The 14,903-nt window shown below is 35.1% G+C and overlaps 2 protein-coding genes across 5 annotated transcripts in view; one reads left to right on the top strand and one right to left on the bottom strand.

Moving 5' to 3' along the window:
* Positions 1-7,453: 7,453 nt before the first annotated feature.
* On the top strand, positions 7,454-9,705 carry LOC113114867 (uncharacterized). Of its 2 annotated transcripts, none has more exons than XM_026281943.1 (5): positions 7,454-7,976; positions 8,324-8,659; positions 8,770-8,925; positions 9,140-9,162; positions 9,258-9,705. In XM_026281943.1, exons 1-5 carry the CDS (start codon positions 7,919-7,921, stop codon positions 9,357-9,359), a joined length of 675 nt encoding a protein of 224 aa, XP_026137728.1. In that variant the 5' UTR covers positions 7,454-7,918; the 3' UTR covers positions 9,360-9,705. The 2 variants fall into 2 exon arrangements, with proteins under 2 accessions (XP_026137728.1, XP_026137729.1); XM_026281944.1 differs by having other exon boundaries at positions 8,773-8,925.
* A 466-nt stretch (positions 9,706-10,171) lies between these two features.
* LOC113114832 (rap1 GTPase-activating protein 2-like) overlaps positions 10,172-14,903 on the bottom strand; it is a 39,686-nt gene continuing 34,954 nt past the window's right edge. For 2 of the 3 annotated variants that reach the window (XM_026281886.1, XM_026281888.1), the window contains 6 exons: positions 14,714-14,831; positions 13,293-13,392; positions 12,620-12,691; positions 12,238-12,305; positions 11,940-11,986; positions 10,172-10,922 (listed from right to left, as the gene is read on the bottom strand). In XM_026281886.1, the coding sequence (XP_026137671.1) occupies positions 11,978-11,986; positions 12,238-12,305; positions 12,620-12,691; positions 13,293-13,392; positions 14,714-14,831 (367 nt within the window). In that variant the 3' untranslated portion in view covers positions 10,172-10,922; positions 11,940-11,977. The remainder of the gene's footprint in view (positions 10,923-11,939; positions 11,987-12,237; positions 12,306-12,619; positions 12,692-13,292; positions 13,393-14,713; positions 14,832-14,903) is intronic. The other variant, XM_026281887.1, reaches the window with a different exon arrangement.

A 14,903-nucleotide genomic window follows, 5' to 3' on the forward strand; every position in this document is an offset into this window, starting at 1 on the left:
CAGTGTTCGTGTTCAATCTTGTGATTTATTGCTCACTTCCCCAAACTCTATCTAAACTTCCAAAATTAAGCCAGAGCCGACGTTCTTTCTGAGTCACGCAGTGCATTTAGTCATAATACAGGCCTCGCTCATGTTGTTCTCTTTAGTTAAACACACTCAGTATTACAAATACAATTAAAAAAAAACACACCCAGTGTCTTATCCCATACTTTTTCTCTTTTTTTTACAAGAATAAGGCATTATCCATTCTCTCAGAGTAACCATGGACAGCAGTTTTAAGTGAACAGAAGACATGATGGCTGAATTAGAAAAGAAGACTTTAGCCTATCATGCTTTAAGCTTGTAGGACTCACAGGCCGAGGATTCATATCCCCTTAGCAGCTCTGAATTAATGCCAGAACAAAGTCAATTAATGTTAAGAAATCCTTTAAAATAAACTGGATTAGCATTTCCTGAAGGGAATACCATAGCTGTAAGGCAGCAAACAAATATCTTTAGTATGGATGCACCGATTGACTGGCCATAAATCGGAACCGGCCGGTTTTTGTTTAAAATACGCGATCGGCAATCGGCCGGTTTTTGGTCTTCTTTAGGCCGATTTTTCTGGAAGTGCGGCCGCGTGCACAGACTACATTGTAACCGTTCGCTATGTCGTTTGTGTGGAAGTATTTCGAAATCTGTGCGCAGGACACGGGCAGCCGATCAGTACTGGAAATGCAGAGCTACATGTCTGTGGCACAGATAGCAGGAAGCGATCTGCCGTTGGTGTACTGGCGCACAAATAAGAGTCCCTTTTCTGCGCGCACTAAAGCTGCGCGAGCGTCTACTGTACCGGTCCGAGCCCTGAACAGTGAACACGAGTAGACCGTGAAGAGATGTTCAGATCAACCTCTCACGTGTTGGATGAGAAACGAAACGGACTAAACTGTGACGAAACTTTTTTTTTGTAAATTGTAACTCGCATACACGTTTGAAAAGCCAGAAGTAAACGACAGTTGATTATTTTTATTTTACCTTAAAATTACATCGACTTAATTAGATTTAAAAATCACCTGCTGTAGCACACTGAGAAAAAGTGTTTCATCCATCCAATGAAAAAAATTTAGGGTAAAGATTCACATCTATATTTTTTTACTTGAGAGAATAGTTACTTATTTTTCATTGGCTCAAGGGAAAAAAATACACATGTGAATCATTACCCTTATTTTTTTATTTATTGGATGAATGAAAACACTTTGCATCTTTGTTTTACTCGCACCAACATTATTTGATTTTAACATTTTGGAATAATCTATTTATATACCATACTTTTATTTAGTCTGTAAATAAAGATCTTTTTTTATTTAAAACCAAATTTAAAAACTAAAATACTGAATGCTGATCAAGAAACATCTTATTGAATGTGTGTTGATTGTGTTGTTTGGATTGTAGAACTATGCAGTTATTGCCTTAAATTTCACATGGTTAATCTTTAAATTTAAGGCCAGTTCTCTGTAGTTTCAACCCAATTCAAAAACAAAAGCTAAATGCTGATGTATGTAATGTAGCTGTTAATTTCAGATGGTTGCAGTTATTGTTTTCAAATTACCAAAAGCCAGTTTGGCCTATTAAATACCAAATAAACATCTTGTTTATGCACACTTTCCTTCTTTCTTGTTTGTTGCTTAAAGATAAAAAATAAATAAATAAATAAAAAAAATCGCAAATCGGTTAATCGGAATCGGCCATGAAAAATCATGATCGGTGCATTCCTAATCTTTAGTTTTTGTGTAAAAAAAAAAAGTTATATATATATATATATATATATATATATATATATATATATATATATATATATATATATATATATATAAATCAATTGCAAACCAGATTAGGGAGGGTTCACATTGTTTTCATGGAAAAACACCAGACACATGGCGTGTCTAGGGACTCATTTTTAAGTTGAACTTCTAGCATGTGCAACAGTCAGACGTCCATCGTGCATGTTTACAAAGAAAAAAAGCAGACGCTACATTGCATGCTTTTAAACAAAAACACGTTCTGTGCGAGTGATAATATCGCTACTCATTTCAAAAGATTCTAGCAATATATTTTAATAGAAGTTATTCATTATTTATTCTTTGATAAATGAGAGCTGATATAAAGCAATAAGGATGAGTCATTGATTTCCTATTTTTTAACATTGTCACCTATACTATAGTGACCTACTTAACAAATCACAACAAACCAGCAGTAACCTTTACCTTTTAACATTGTACATGGTCACAATGAATTGCTAAATTTGATTTAGAACAGACACTGCTTATCTTCCTTGTCTCTTATGAGCTTCAACTTGCCTTACCATGTGAGAGGTTGCACTAGACATGATGATGTAAGCAGTTGTGGGACACAGTTCATTGGGTAATAAACTACAATGAATTCTCCTGCTTGTGCATACTATACTGCATGTAAGCCATCATAAATCTTTTACAGGTGCATCTAAAAAAAATTGAATATCATGGAAAAGTTTATTTTTGTAATTTAATTCAAAAAGCAAACTTTCTTATATTCTAGATTAATTGCACACAAACTGAAATATTTCCAGATTTTTTTTTTTCTGATGGTTATGACTTGCAGCTTGGAAAAATGTTAATATTTTCTCACAGATCAATCAAAAAAAGATGTGCAAAAAAGAAATGTTCAAGATCTCCAAAGCAGGTTTAATTATGCACTCAATACTTGGTTGGGGCTCCTTTTGCACAAATGACTACTTCAGTGCGGCGTGGCATGGAGGCGATGTGGCACTGCTGAGGCATTACTGAAGCCCAGGTTGCTTTCAGCTCCTCTCTATTGTTTGTCAGATGTTACTTATCTTCCTCTTCACAATACCCATAGATTCTCTGTGTGGTTTCAGGTCAGGTGAGTTGACCTGCCAATCAAGCCCAGTAATATCATGGTCATCATACCACTTGGAAGTTGTTTTGGCACTGTGGGTAGGTGCTAAAGTCCTGCTGTAAAAGGAAATCAGCATCTCCATAAAGCTTGTCAGCAGATGGAAGCATAAAGTGCTCCAAAATCTCTGGGTAGATGGCTGCACTGACTTGGACTTGACAACAGTCTGGACAACAGTCCCAGTTCTTTTCACCTTATCCCAGGTGAAATGCTTCTGATGTTTTTTTTTTTTCCATTTCAGGAGTGGCTTGGTTCTAGGAATGTGACAACTGTAGCCCTTTTCCTGAAAGACGTCTTCTGTGTCTTTACACACCAGAAGCGTGCCTGACGCGGCGCTGGCGCGCTGCTGCTGTAGAGGGAGACCGTTGACAGACCAGGCTCATGTCATCATTACAACAATATATACTTTTTTCTACAGACCTACACCTACGCCTACTGATAAAGGACGAAATAGATTATGTTTGACAGGTGCAATATTTGAAAATCGATAATTATTAATTTTTTTTATATTACATTTATATCTGAATTTATGTCAACCTATGGACTTTCAAATATCAAAATATCAGGAAATCATATGTATTTGTGTACAAAATGACATTTAAACACATTTTCCTATTATATTTAGCCTGGAAAAGCTTCCAACACGCGCGCATGTCGCGGTAAAAATAGGCGTCGGTTCTATTTCTAGCAAGCAAGCGTTTGCCGCGCGGCTCGAGCCGCGCCTGAGACGCGCGTCTCACGCAGGCGGTCTGTAAGCTCTAACCTGTTAAAATGGGAGCCGAATTAAAAACCGACACGCCACGCGGCTGAGACGCTTGCGCCACGCATCCAGTGTGTCACCGGCCTGAGTGTGGTGACTCTTGATTCACTGACTCCAGCTTCAGTCCACTCCTTGTGAAGCTCTCCCAAATTCTTGAATCAGCTTTTCCTCACAATCTTCCCAAGGCTTTGGTCATCCCTGTTGCTTGTGCATCTTTTCCTACCACACTTTTTTCTTCCAGTCAACTTTCTATGAATATATTTTGATACAGCACTCTGTGAACAACCAACACTTTCAGCAATGACCTTCTGTGGCTTACTTTCCTTGTGGAGGGTGTCGATGATTGTCTTCTGGACAATTGCCAAGTCAGTAGTCTTTCCCATAATTGTGGTTGCATGTTCTAAACTAGCCCAAGAGGTACCCAGTATTTATTCTCATTTATCAAAATTAATCAAACTTTTTAAGCTCACAATTGAATATTCTAATTTTTCGAAATACTGAATTTTAAATTTTCCTAAGCTGTAAGTCGTAACCATCAGAATTTAAAAAGAAAAAAAAATAACTCTTGATACATTTCAGTTTTGTGTGCAGTGAATCTATAATATAAGAAAGTTTGGTTGTTTTAATTTCATTTACAAAAAATAAAGACCTTTTCCATGATATTCAAATTTTTTTCAGATGCAGCTGTAGTGTCTCATATCACTTGCTCTCACTTTAGATAAGGACTGAAATGAAATAGGCCTTAGGTGAACCATCTGATATGGCATAATCAATCCAAGCCACAGTTCATTATGGAAAGAACCAATGTTGTCATTAAAACCCTAAAAAATCTAAGTCTCCACTTGTAAACACCCCAAAAATGTTAGTCTGTAGTCTTGATAAACTCTCTCAACCAGATTCCCAGTGTTCAGTTAATTCAAGGCTACAAGTTCAATATTTATTGCTAGAGCAAAGACAATGGCCCAGCGCCAAACACCTGACACAAACTAAATGCACAAGAGAATCGATACAGAACGAGCGATCACATTTGAGTCCTATTAAAAGGGCTGAGTGTTTGGAACCAGAACACAAACAACGATGGAATGAAAAGCCAGAAAAAAATGCAGCCATGGTCACATTTCACCTATGAAAATCTCATACATTTTTCATTAGAAAAGCATTCTTACAATGTGCTATACTGTTTCAGATAGTATGCTGCTATTGATTTCCAATTCAGATTCATAAAAAAAGGTTGAGAGGAAAAATATTAAATCTATTAAATCATGCACAAAAAACAAGCCACATGATCCACTCCAACTTCTTGTTTTCATACAAGATGTTATAAAAAAAAAGACACCACATAAAAAGCAAACAACATCCTTCTCTGGATTTCCCATCCTTAAAACAATGTACCGTCCCCCCACCCCATCCCTAAATGTTATAGGCTAAATTTGATATAAAGTGATAAATGATATAATATAAAAAATATAAAAAAAAAATCTTGCAGTTTTTTCCTCTTAATTGTGAGTTCACATATCACAATTCAAAAAATATCTGAATTGTGGAATAAAGTCACAATTACTTTAAATTACTTTAAAAAAAAAATTATTCCAAAATGGAAATGAGCTTCCATACTTGAGTGTGTGGCAGTGCACAGAAGTTTAATTCTCAAGTTGCTGCTGGAGTCAGACACAGTAGTCATCTTTATTCCCTTTTGTTAAAGACCAGTCTCACAGTATCAGAAAACTAGCACAATAAAGGCTTTCTCACTGTAACACTGCGTGCATGAGGAAAAAAAGCTTTATTGTGCACCAGAATAGACACACCAGGCTCTGTGTTCACACGTCACACTCAACCGGGTTAGTATTTTGTCTCAGAACAGAACATTTGATGTAGCTAAACTCCCCTGAGAGGTGCTGACCACCTAACGATGTTGACATTCCATGAAATGCATTAGTGCAATACCATCATACCCTTGTAATTTTTTGCATAGCTCCGCAGCATGGATTCAAAAACCTCAGACGGCCTGTCCTCTTCACTAGAGAAAAAAAGAGCCTTGTGCAACATTCAATGAAGGCTGAGGACATGCCTACGGAGTAATCTGATCATGGAGCAATCTGTACTGCCAAGAAACCATTCTTTCTTGGGACTGAACCATTCAGAGGACACTAATCTGCCTTTTCATTTGTGAACAAAAATGATTTGTTCAGTACATGGCTTTGAGTTTAGATAACTCATTTGTCCTGTATGACACTGTAATGAATGCATTAAAAACATGGACAAAATCACTATTTATTTAATTATACACTGTTGTTTGCTCCTGAACACAGACACAGAGTGTTTGCTTTTACTTATCTGCTTTAAGCCATGTGGGTTGACCAGCTCGCACTCGTTTCTGCCCATTCCTGGGTGGTCAATGTCCAGTGTCCTGTTTTGACTGATAACAGATTGGATATCAGATTCACTTTCAGACTTGTAAAAGGGACGTTTACAAAAGTTTTTCTGCACGTACAAGCTTATATTAATATGACTCAACTAAATAGTTAAATTATATGTTAGCACTTGCGTAACTTAGGGTTGGTGTTGTACCACAAGCTTTCCAAGAAAAACAGACATCCTGAGATTGTAAGCCCACACTGACGTCCTACACATCTGGTTACCATTAAGGTCTTTCGACTCAAGTTACTTGCTGCAGGGAACAATCGCACAGCTCAAAGGAACCTTCTGAGGGAGCCTCCTTTTGCCAAAATGCTGCCCAAGCCTCATTTGTTGCTTCGAGTGATAGCTCACCCAAAATTGTAAATTCTAAATCTGTATGACTTTCTTCTCTAGAAAAAAGTACTTTTTAAGAATCTTTCCATATTACAGTTAATGTACAGATTTATCACAGAATACAGGTTTGGAAAGACATGAGGGTGTGTAATAATGACAGAATTTTCATTCAACATTTGATTGGGTTCTACTCAAAGGATTTCAATCCGAAACATTTAATTCGGCAATCTTAACATCCAAAGCTTCTTTCTGGTCATATGAATTTCACTTGTTTTAGATCTCTAAAGTAAATGTATCAAGTGTACTGTAATGTATTGCATATCAGGACAATGTAAGGATAATTTGCAGCAGCAGGTTCTGTTTAAGCTTGGCTTTTATCTGCAGCAGCTGTATAATTGCCTGCACATGCCCCTTTTTGTCTCAACCAGATTTCCCAGCTGACTACAGAGAAACTGTTTTACCTTGAGCACCACCTTGTGGCTACGGCAAGAAAACATTGTTTTTTAATAGATTGCAAATCATTGTAAAAACAAATCATTGTTTTTAGTATTTCATATCCCTGTTGTGCTGCAAAAATAATTTTCGCTATTTTTTTTTTTTTTTACAGCAATATACCTGAAAAACATTATAATACTGTTTATCATTATGTAAGCATACAATTAAAAACATTTTGGGTTGGGGCGGGGTGTATAATTTGCCAATGGAGTAGGAAATTTTTTTTTTATAGCCCTTTCTATATATTTTTTCATGTCTCTATTTTTCCCTTTTATTTTCTTCTCTCATAAATATATCTTATTTCAAGGATGTTAAGATTTGAAGAATCTGACTGAATTAAAAAAATACTATGAAAATGTTTAATTTTAATTAGCATTCGCAGTACGGTAATACAGTCTAAAGCAGCATATACATCAACAGAAAAAAAAAAAAATGTCGACTGCATTCAAATTAATGAAGACAAATTGGGGGAAAGCCTTTTATAACAGTTTTCGTTTGTTTAATGTCCTTCTTAAATTGCCCAAAGCAAAATTTGCCATAACACAGCTGGACAGACCACACACAGCCTAATCGCATTACAAGGAAATAATCACAATTAGATCCCAATATTTGTGTCCTAGTTACAGTCCACTTATAATAGGATGTCAACATTAATTGAGCGAGATTTTTTTCTCCAGCAGGAAATATAGGACAGGTTTCCAGTTGGTGGTGAGCCTGCATTTCTTTGAAGTGAACGCTTACAATACGACTGGAGTTGCCAGATGTACCGCAATTAAACTGAAAGTGGAAACGATTTTCCTGCAATGAATAAAGAGAAGTGGGTGTTTCCAGGACTAGGAAGAGTTTAGAAGAACGTAATGCACCTCTTTGCTGTTATGCCCCAGAGACTTGACTGAAAAATCGGCGGTTGACTGTAAAATCTTCCGAATCTGTTCTGTGGTTGCAAGGAAACTCGACAGGTAGTATGGAAATAGTATAAGGATGAAAGCCGCTCACAGGTGTTCCTTGACGTTACTGGCATTTCTGTGTATCTTAAAAGGTAAGCTTTTAACCTTCATATTCAAATTCAAAGTTAAAGCAGCTGCACTTTCAAAAGCACTTAAAATAGATGATTATTTTCATGACATGGCCTAAATAATGTTTTAGTATCGTAAACATTCACATTTCCTTTTATTGTGGTCGTGTTATTGTTTCCGGTTTATTTTAATATTTTGTAAAAAAAAAAAAAAAAAAAAAAAAATAAATTAAAAATTAATACGTGTTTCCTTGCGTAAGCACGCGATTTCAAGTCACTTCAAGGGCTCCATAAATAATAAGACCGTTTGTAAAAAGTCCAAAAGTGCTTAGTGTAAGTAAAAACCTCAACTCGCTTGTGTCTCATTTCAGTATGTGAACTGTGCTCATCTGTTCGAGCGAGTCGTGCTACAAAGTTTGTGGCGGAGGGCCGCAGTCTCGAGTTGAGCTGTGAAGTGCAACACTGTGGGCTTGCTGGCTGGACTGGAGGATGGGTTTTCCAGGATTTGGAAACAGTAGGATTTTCTTCCCTCATTCCCTCGGAAAGAATCAAGATGTCCAGTATCAGCTCAACAGCCAATAGCACACAACTATTACTCCACATTCACAACATCAACCAGTCAGATACTGGAGCATACAAGTGCTTGATATCCTGGCCTGAGAATACCACTAGCAGTGGACATGTGACATATGTTAATGTGACTGCAGGTATATACATATGCATGCTGTTGGTTTGAAATGATTAACATTTTTGGTTTCATAATTTGCTTACAATATATGGCTAAAATGACAAACTATCTATCTTTATTTTTGGCCAGCAGCAGCAGAATCATCAGGCAGAAGCCTCTCTCATAGAGTCCTGCTTTGTTTTGCTGCCTTCATATGTTTTCCTGTTGTTTTGGGGTTTGTTTGGTGTCTCACCCAGGATCATCATCCACCACCACCCCCTGTCCCGCCTCGCCCCTGCACGTCCTGTAAGATTCCACTCCAGATTCTGCAAATATGTCATACAGTACATCAGTCAACTTAGTATTTTTTTTAAACCTTAAAAAAGGTTAAGGTTGATAAATGTTATTTAAATGTATACATTTAAATTAATAAATGTAATTTACGTGTAATGTTTTATTTAATCTAAAATGTAAATTTTAAAAATATAAAAATCAGATTTTTTTTCTATTCTATTTGCAGCTAGAGTGAAACCAAAAAACGAAGTAAGTATCTCAGTACATTGTGTGTTTTGATAAGAATCTGATTTGTTTAATCGGTCAGTATGATCAGTTTCTTTACTTGTCTTGTATTTGTGCAGTTGGTGTATGCAGAAGTTGCAGTGAACAGTTCAAGGCGGCAGAATGATCAAGCAAAACAAGCGTCTGAGCCAACTGTCTATTCCTCTGTGCGTTTCTCCTGAACACAAAGACATCTTGCATTTCTATCTCTCACATAGCTGTGGGTTATTTTCAATACCAGAGCAAACATGACTGTAAACATAAGTACAGTTGCAAAGTTAGACAACAAGATTGAAAAGATATCAACTTGACTTTGAAATGTGAATGCTAGCAATTTTACACTTTGATTTAATATACAGTAGTTGTAAAGCCATATTAAATGTTGTTCTTCCAGATATGTCTGTAGAATGTGCATTTTGTATATAAAATGTGTGGTTGTACCTAAAAAAAGAAGAAGACATATCTAAGGAAATTGCATTGGACTCCTATTTCAAAAAGACAGGTATTTGACACAAAATACATTTTATTTTTTATAATAAATTCTTAATGGCACATAACCAAATATACATATACATAATCTTTTAAATTATTTTCATTTGACTCTCCGTGTATTTTTTTGTTTACGTAACATCAACGATTTTTAAAAGCAATAAATTATGTCAGTACAAACATATATGCCAACACATTTGTCACTATTGTACAAGAATGTTTAACGCGCTCTCTGCAGTTTAATGCCCTCACTAATGAGTATGACTGAAAACTAACAACTGATTCATGAGGAATGAGGAGAGACCCATATATGTAAATAAATAACACATCATTTCAAAAGAAAATCCTTCAAAAAAAATTCTGCCAGCCATAATTGAATAACAAAGCATTTACAAAAAAGGACCTTTTTGTACATCCACAAGTCTGAAAGTAAGAAAAACCATGTTTATGTGTCTGTGCCTTCTCAAGAGTGTTTTCTGAGAGCTCAAAATGAAACTAGGTGAAGTATATCATTTCATTTTTTTTAATTGTGCAAATATATCCGTTTAATAAAATTAGTGTTGAACAAATATACTTAAGTCTTTATTTAGAGAAATAATATATGCTGAAATGAACAGATTTTACTTAAAAAATATAATAAAATGTTTCTTTGCCATTCATGAAATATCGTGTTTTTGTTAAAACCTTTCCCCTTTACCACAGATAAACCATGTCAATCTTTGGTTACCCTCAGGAAAGGTAAATTTGACCTTTTCACATAACTCAAAAATAACTCAGTCCTCAGCAAAGCATAGTTCTCTACAGTATTTTAAGGCTTACACTGATGAGCATTGGTTTTCAAGTCTCAAAATGACCCATAATCTCTGTAAAAGACTCTTATAATGATGCTTCTAATGCTATTTTGTAGTCTGTATCTCTTGTAACATTAATGACTGAGAACTCTTCAAGTACTTTAAGTGGCTGTGTTAATATTGAGCATCTGTCTAGAAAGCAATTGCAGTTAGGCAAGGATAGTTTTCAACACGTGTTTGAGCACTACATTTAAATTGTTGGAAAAACAGAGACATTTGTTGCTTTTTCTACTAAGACTGGTGTTCATTTCTGTCCTCCGAAACAGTTTTGTGTGTTTGGAGGATCAGTTCTTACAATAGTGTTCAATTGTGTATTATGTTGAAGAGTGACGACAACTGCTGCATTAGCAAGAGAAAATGGTCCCTTTTTCTTCCAATCTATAAAAATCCATTCAGAGTCACTGCCTAGAAAGACAAAGAACAGACACACTGGGTAAATATAAAAACAGATTTTAATTAATTTTGTTCAGTACATTTTTTTATGAGCTTTTGTCATTTTATGAGCTTTTAAAGGGGTCATATGATGCTTCCAAAAATAACATTATTTGGTGTATTTGGTGTAATGCAATGTTTATGCAGTTTAAGGTTCAAAAAACACAATAATTTAAGTAATTAGTGGTTTAGTGGATCACTGGAGATGCAAACCGTTTCAAATGATTCAGCTCGATTTGGCCACAACATGGCGCCGGTGGCAACAGCGAGAGTAAAAGGTACACCTTCTTTCTTTACGTGAACATTTGGGCTCCGTTATGCAAATCTTCCCACATAGAGACATAGAGATGTGTGGCGTGTTTAAACGAGCCATTTTAGGGGGGTGTGGACATCCCTTAACTTTTATAAAGAATATCTCTTTGGATTTGAGACTTTAGTCTTTGCATCTTTACAAATCTTCTTTATGCACCAAGAGCTTGTAACACTCCAAAGAAAAAGGAAAACTTGAAAACGCATCATATGACCCCTTTATTTCTATATAGGTTTATTTTTATTTTTAATTAAATATAAAAAAAAACATAGGCCTATATATATTTTATTTTTGTTCTAATCATTTTAATACTCAAACTTGTTTCAGTTACTTACCACAACAACATTTCTTAATGTGCAAGTTTATGCGTTTCATTTATTATTTATCTTTTTTTTTATCAATGTTTTATTTTAGCTTTATTTAAATTAACAAAAAACTATTTTGTAATGGTTTTAGTTAACAGTAACAACACAGATGAAAATTCACTTGTGATTTCTTAAAAAAAGGTAATTAATCTAGCACCTTTGAACATTTCATTATTAGCATTAAAAGAGACTAAACTGGAAATGATGACTAATTTTTAGGCTATATAATTAAAAGGTGATAAAATATAAATGATTAAGTATTTTTAAGATGCATCAACGTAGCTTAAAGATACAGTACAGTTATATGCAAAGTACCTTTTGTCCATGCAGTGGCTTCTGGTCTGACGTCTGACCTAATGACCCTGAAAGAAAGGAGAATCTTAGTGAATAAATTCCAATCTCATTATTCAGTTTACAAATTAAATCAAATGCACTGTTACAGACTTATGATAACAAGTGTGAACACTTTTAAAACAAGAGTAACATACACACTTTTATCATTCCAACATCGCCATTGTTGAATATCTGATCTACTATAAATCAACTGACTTTGAAACCGATTTCATAATACGCCCAGTCAATATTAAAGGTTATTTGAGGACACAGTACTTACAGTGGAGTGACTCAGTTTGTCAAAGCGGAATTTCAAGTTTGACCTTGGTGAAGTTTTGCTCTTTCCATCTAAGAAAAATGTAATTATTGTTTGTGCCAAGTGCAAGCATATGTGTGTTCATGCAAGTATACTCATGTTTATGCACATCTCATAGCCACAAATATGTGGACACCACCTTTTAACTGATGAGTCAGACTATTTTAATAGCGAGACTGACTATTCAACTATTACCAATTTCCTATTAATGGATTTTCAGGGGTTCAATTACTTTTATCCAAATACTTGTTTATTTTAGTAAACATTTTAACAATCTGATGTTCAACATTTCTAATTTTCAATAACAGTTCATTCAAAAATAGCAATTTGCTGAAAATTTTGTCACCCTCAGGCCATCCATTTGTTTCTTCATCTGAAGAGATTTGGAGAAATTTAGCATTACTCATCAATGGATCCTCTGCAGTGAATGGGTGCCGTCAGAACAAGAGTCCAAACAGCAAATAAAAACATCACAATAATCCACAAGTGTCTTTTGAAGCAAAAAGCTGCATGTTTGTAAGAAACAAATCCATCATCACATTTTTAACTTCAAGCTGTTGCTTCCGTTATATCCATAATATTACATAGTTCAGTAAAAAAGTTGTCACATCTGAATCAGTAGAGAAATATGCACAGATCAAGCACCATTTACAAGAAAAAACAGTTCTAGACAAATATGCTGGTGATCAAGTGATGTAGTGCTAAATGTATCTAAATCTATTCCAATGTAGAAACAAACTCATTTATACATCTATGTGTGAGTACATTTTCAGCAATTTTTCATTATTAAAGCTTTTCAGTATTTTTTTATTTCAGCTTTATCGCAATTACAGAAAACAGTGTTCTAAAGAGCTAAAGATGAAATAGTTCCTATCCTGTTCCAACTATTACCAAATTGCTTATTAATGAAATATGTTCAACAAGCACATGTGAGTGGTTTTCGGGTGTACACTTACTTTTGGCTGAGCAGTGTATGATTGCTTCAGGTTATTTTTATTGTGTATGATTGCTTATTTCACCTGTGGGACTGCGGCACATGATCAGCGGCGTTCCAGAGTTCTGGCTTTCCGCACCGAGAGATGGACTGTACACAGATGAAGCCGTGAACGAGTGACTGCCCTACAGGACACAACACACACCAAATGACAGACTGAGTAATCTGCAGAGGTAATGATAATGAAAGTCAAAGTCATTATTAAAGAGCACACACACAGCACACCCAGAGCAGTGGGCAGCTTGGACCTTCGGGTTATAAGTCCAACTCTCTAATCATTAGGCCATAGCTGCCCCAGCTGTAATACTAGTACCATTGCTCTTGATTGTCCTAGAACTAGCTGTACAGCAGTAATTAGGCATATGGACAAACATCAGTCATAGTGAATCAATACAAAGAGCCATTTAGTGTGCGATGGTGTATAAAAGGTTTCTAAAACATAATTGGATTGTTTTCATTGTGAAATCTGAGGTGATTGTTTACAGGAGCTTTGCAAGGGAAAAAAAAAAACAAACAAAAATCACGCAGCAAGAATTATTTTCTTAATCATCTTAATCATTTTGTCTTGCTTTCCAATTAAAAAACCCCCACCTAGACGTGACTGAAGCATAAGTGAATTGTCTTCACAGTGAGCTTATGTGAGGTAATTATCTCAAGAGCTCTGCTAGAGTAAGAAATGCACTGCAAAAATAATTTTCTGAATCATTTAGTTGTTTTCCAGCTTAAAAGTAAAATAAAAACATCCTTAAAAAAAAAAAAAAAAAAAAAAAAAATATATATATATATATATATATATATATATATATATATATATATATATATATATATATACACACACACACAATTCTCATCCAAATTTAAAAAAAAAAATATTTTGCAACAATATACACAATTCAAAATTTGGTTTCAGCACTTTTTTTCCCCTTTATTTATAAGAAATTAATAGTTTAATTCAGCAAAGATGTTACACTGAAAAGTGAAGAAGTGATAGTAAAGACTTATTGTAACCAAATATTATATTTTGAATAAATGCTGGCAGCTGGCTTATGATGGTTTCCAACATTTATAATAATTTAGCATATTAGATTGATTTCTAAAGGATCATGTAACACTTAAGACTGGAATAGCGGCTGCTGAAAATTCATTTTGCCACCCTATGAATAAATAAAATTTTAAGGTATATTATATTAGGCAACTTTTATTTTAAACTGTAATAACATTTCACAATATTTTCTCATCTATCATATCATGATAAATACATAAATGTATAAATATTAAAAGTACTATGTATCCATCATAAGATCAAATGCAGTTTTGCTTCTCAAGTTCTCAAGGTTTAAGGATGCTGAGATAATATATTCTGGTACTGAAATACTGTTGTTGTTTTTTTTGCAGTGCTTGAATCTCAACAGAACTCTTCTGTCTGTGTGTGTAAGTGTGTGTCACCATTTCCAGCTCCTCCAGTCCGTCTCCCTCCCCTGCTGTGCTGCTGAAGCTGCTGGTGCTGGAGGAAGATCGGGAGATATTAGCTCTGCCGCTACACTCTTTCAGCTTCAAAAATGGCCTGCGGGACCAAACCAACGGGACAGAGATTACACAACAGAAATCCACAGTTTTTTGTTTACTGAAGAACTAT

This window comes from Carassius auratus, chromosome 15, assembly GCF_003368295.1.
Source record: "Carassius auratus strain Wakin chromosome 15, ASM336829v1, whole genome shotgun sequence".
In the NCBI taxonomy this organism is placed as follows: Eukaryota; Metazoa; Chordata; class Actinopteri; order Cypriniformes; family Cyprinidae; genus Carassius; species Carassius auratus.

What these genes read in the sequence shown, in the direction of transcription:
- LOC113114867 (XM_026281943.1), top strand. Translation starts at nt 7,919, where the DNA reads ATGAAAGCCGCTCACAGGTGTTCCTTGACGTTACTGGCATTTCTGTGT. An exon ending in ATTTCTGTGTATCTTAAAAG is followed by an intron (nt 7,977 to 8,323) that starts GTAAGCTTTTAA and finishes GTCTCATTTCAG; the next exon opens with TATGTGAACTGTGCTCATCT. An exon ending in GAGTGAAACCAAAAAACGAA is followed by an intron (nt 9,163 to 9,257) that starts GTAAGTATCTCA and finishes GTATTTGTGCAG; the next exon opens with TTGGTGTATGCAGAAGTTGC.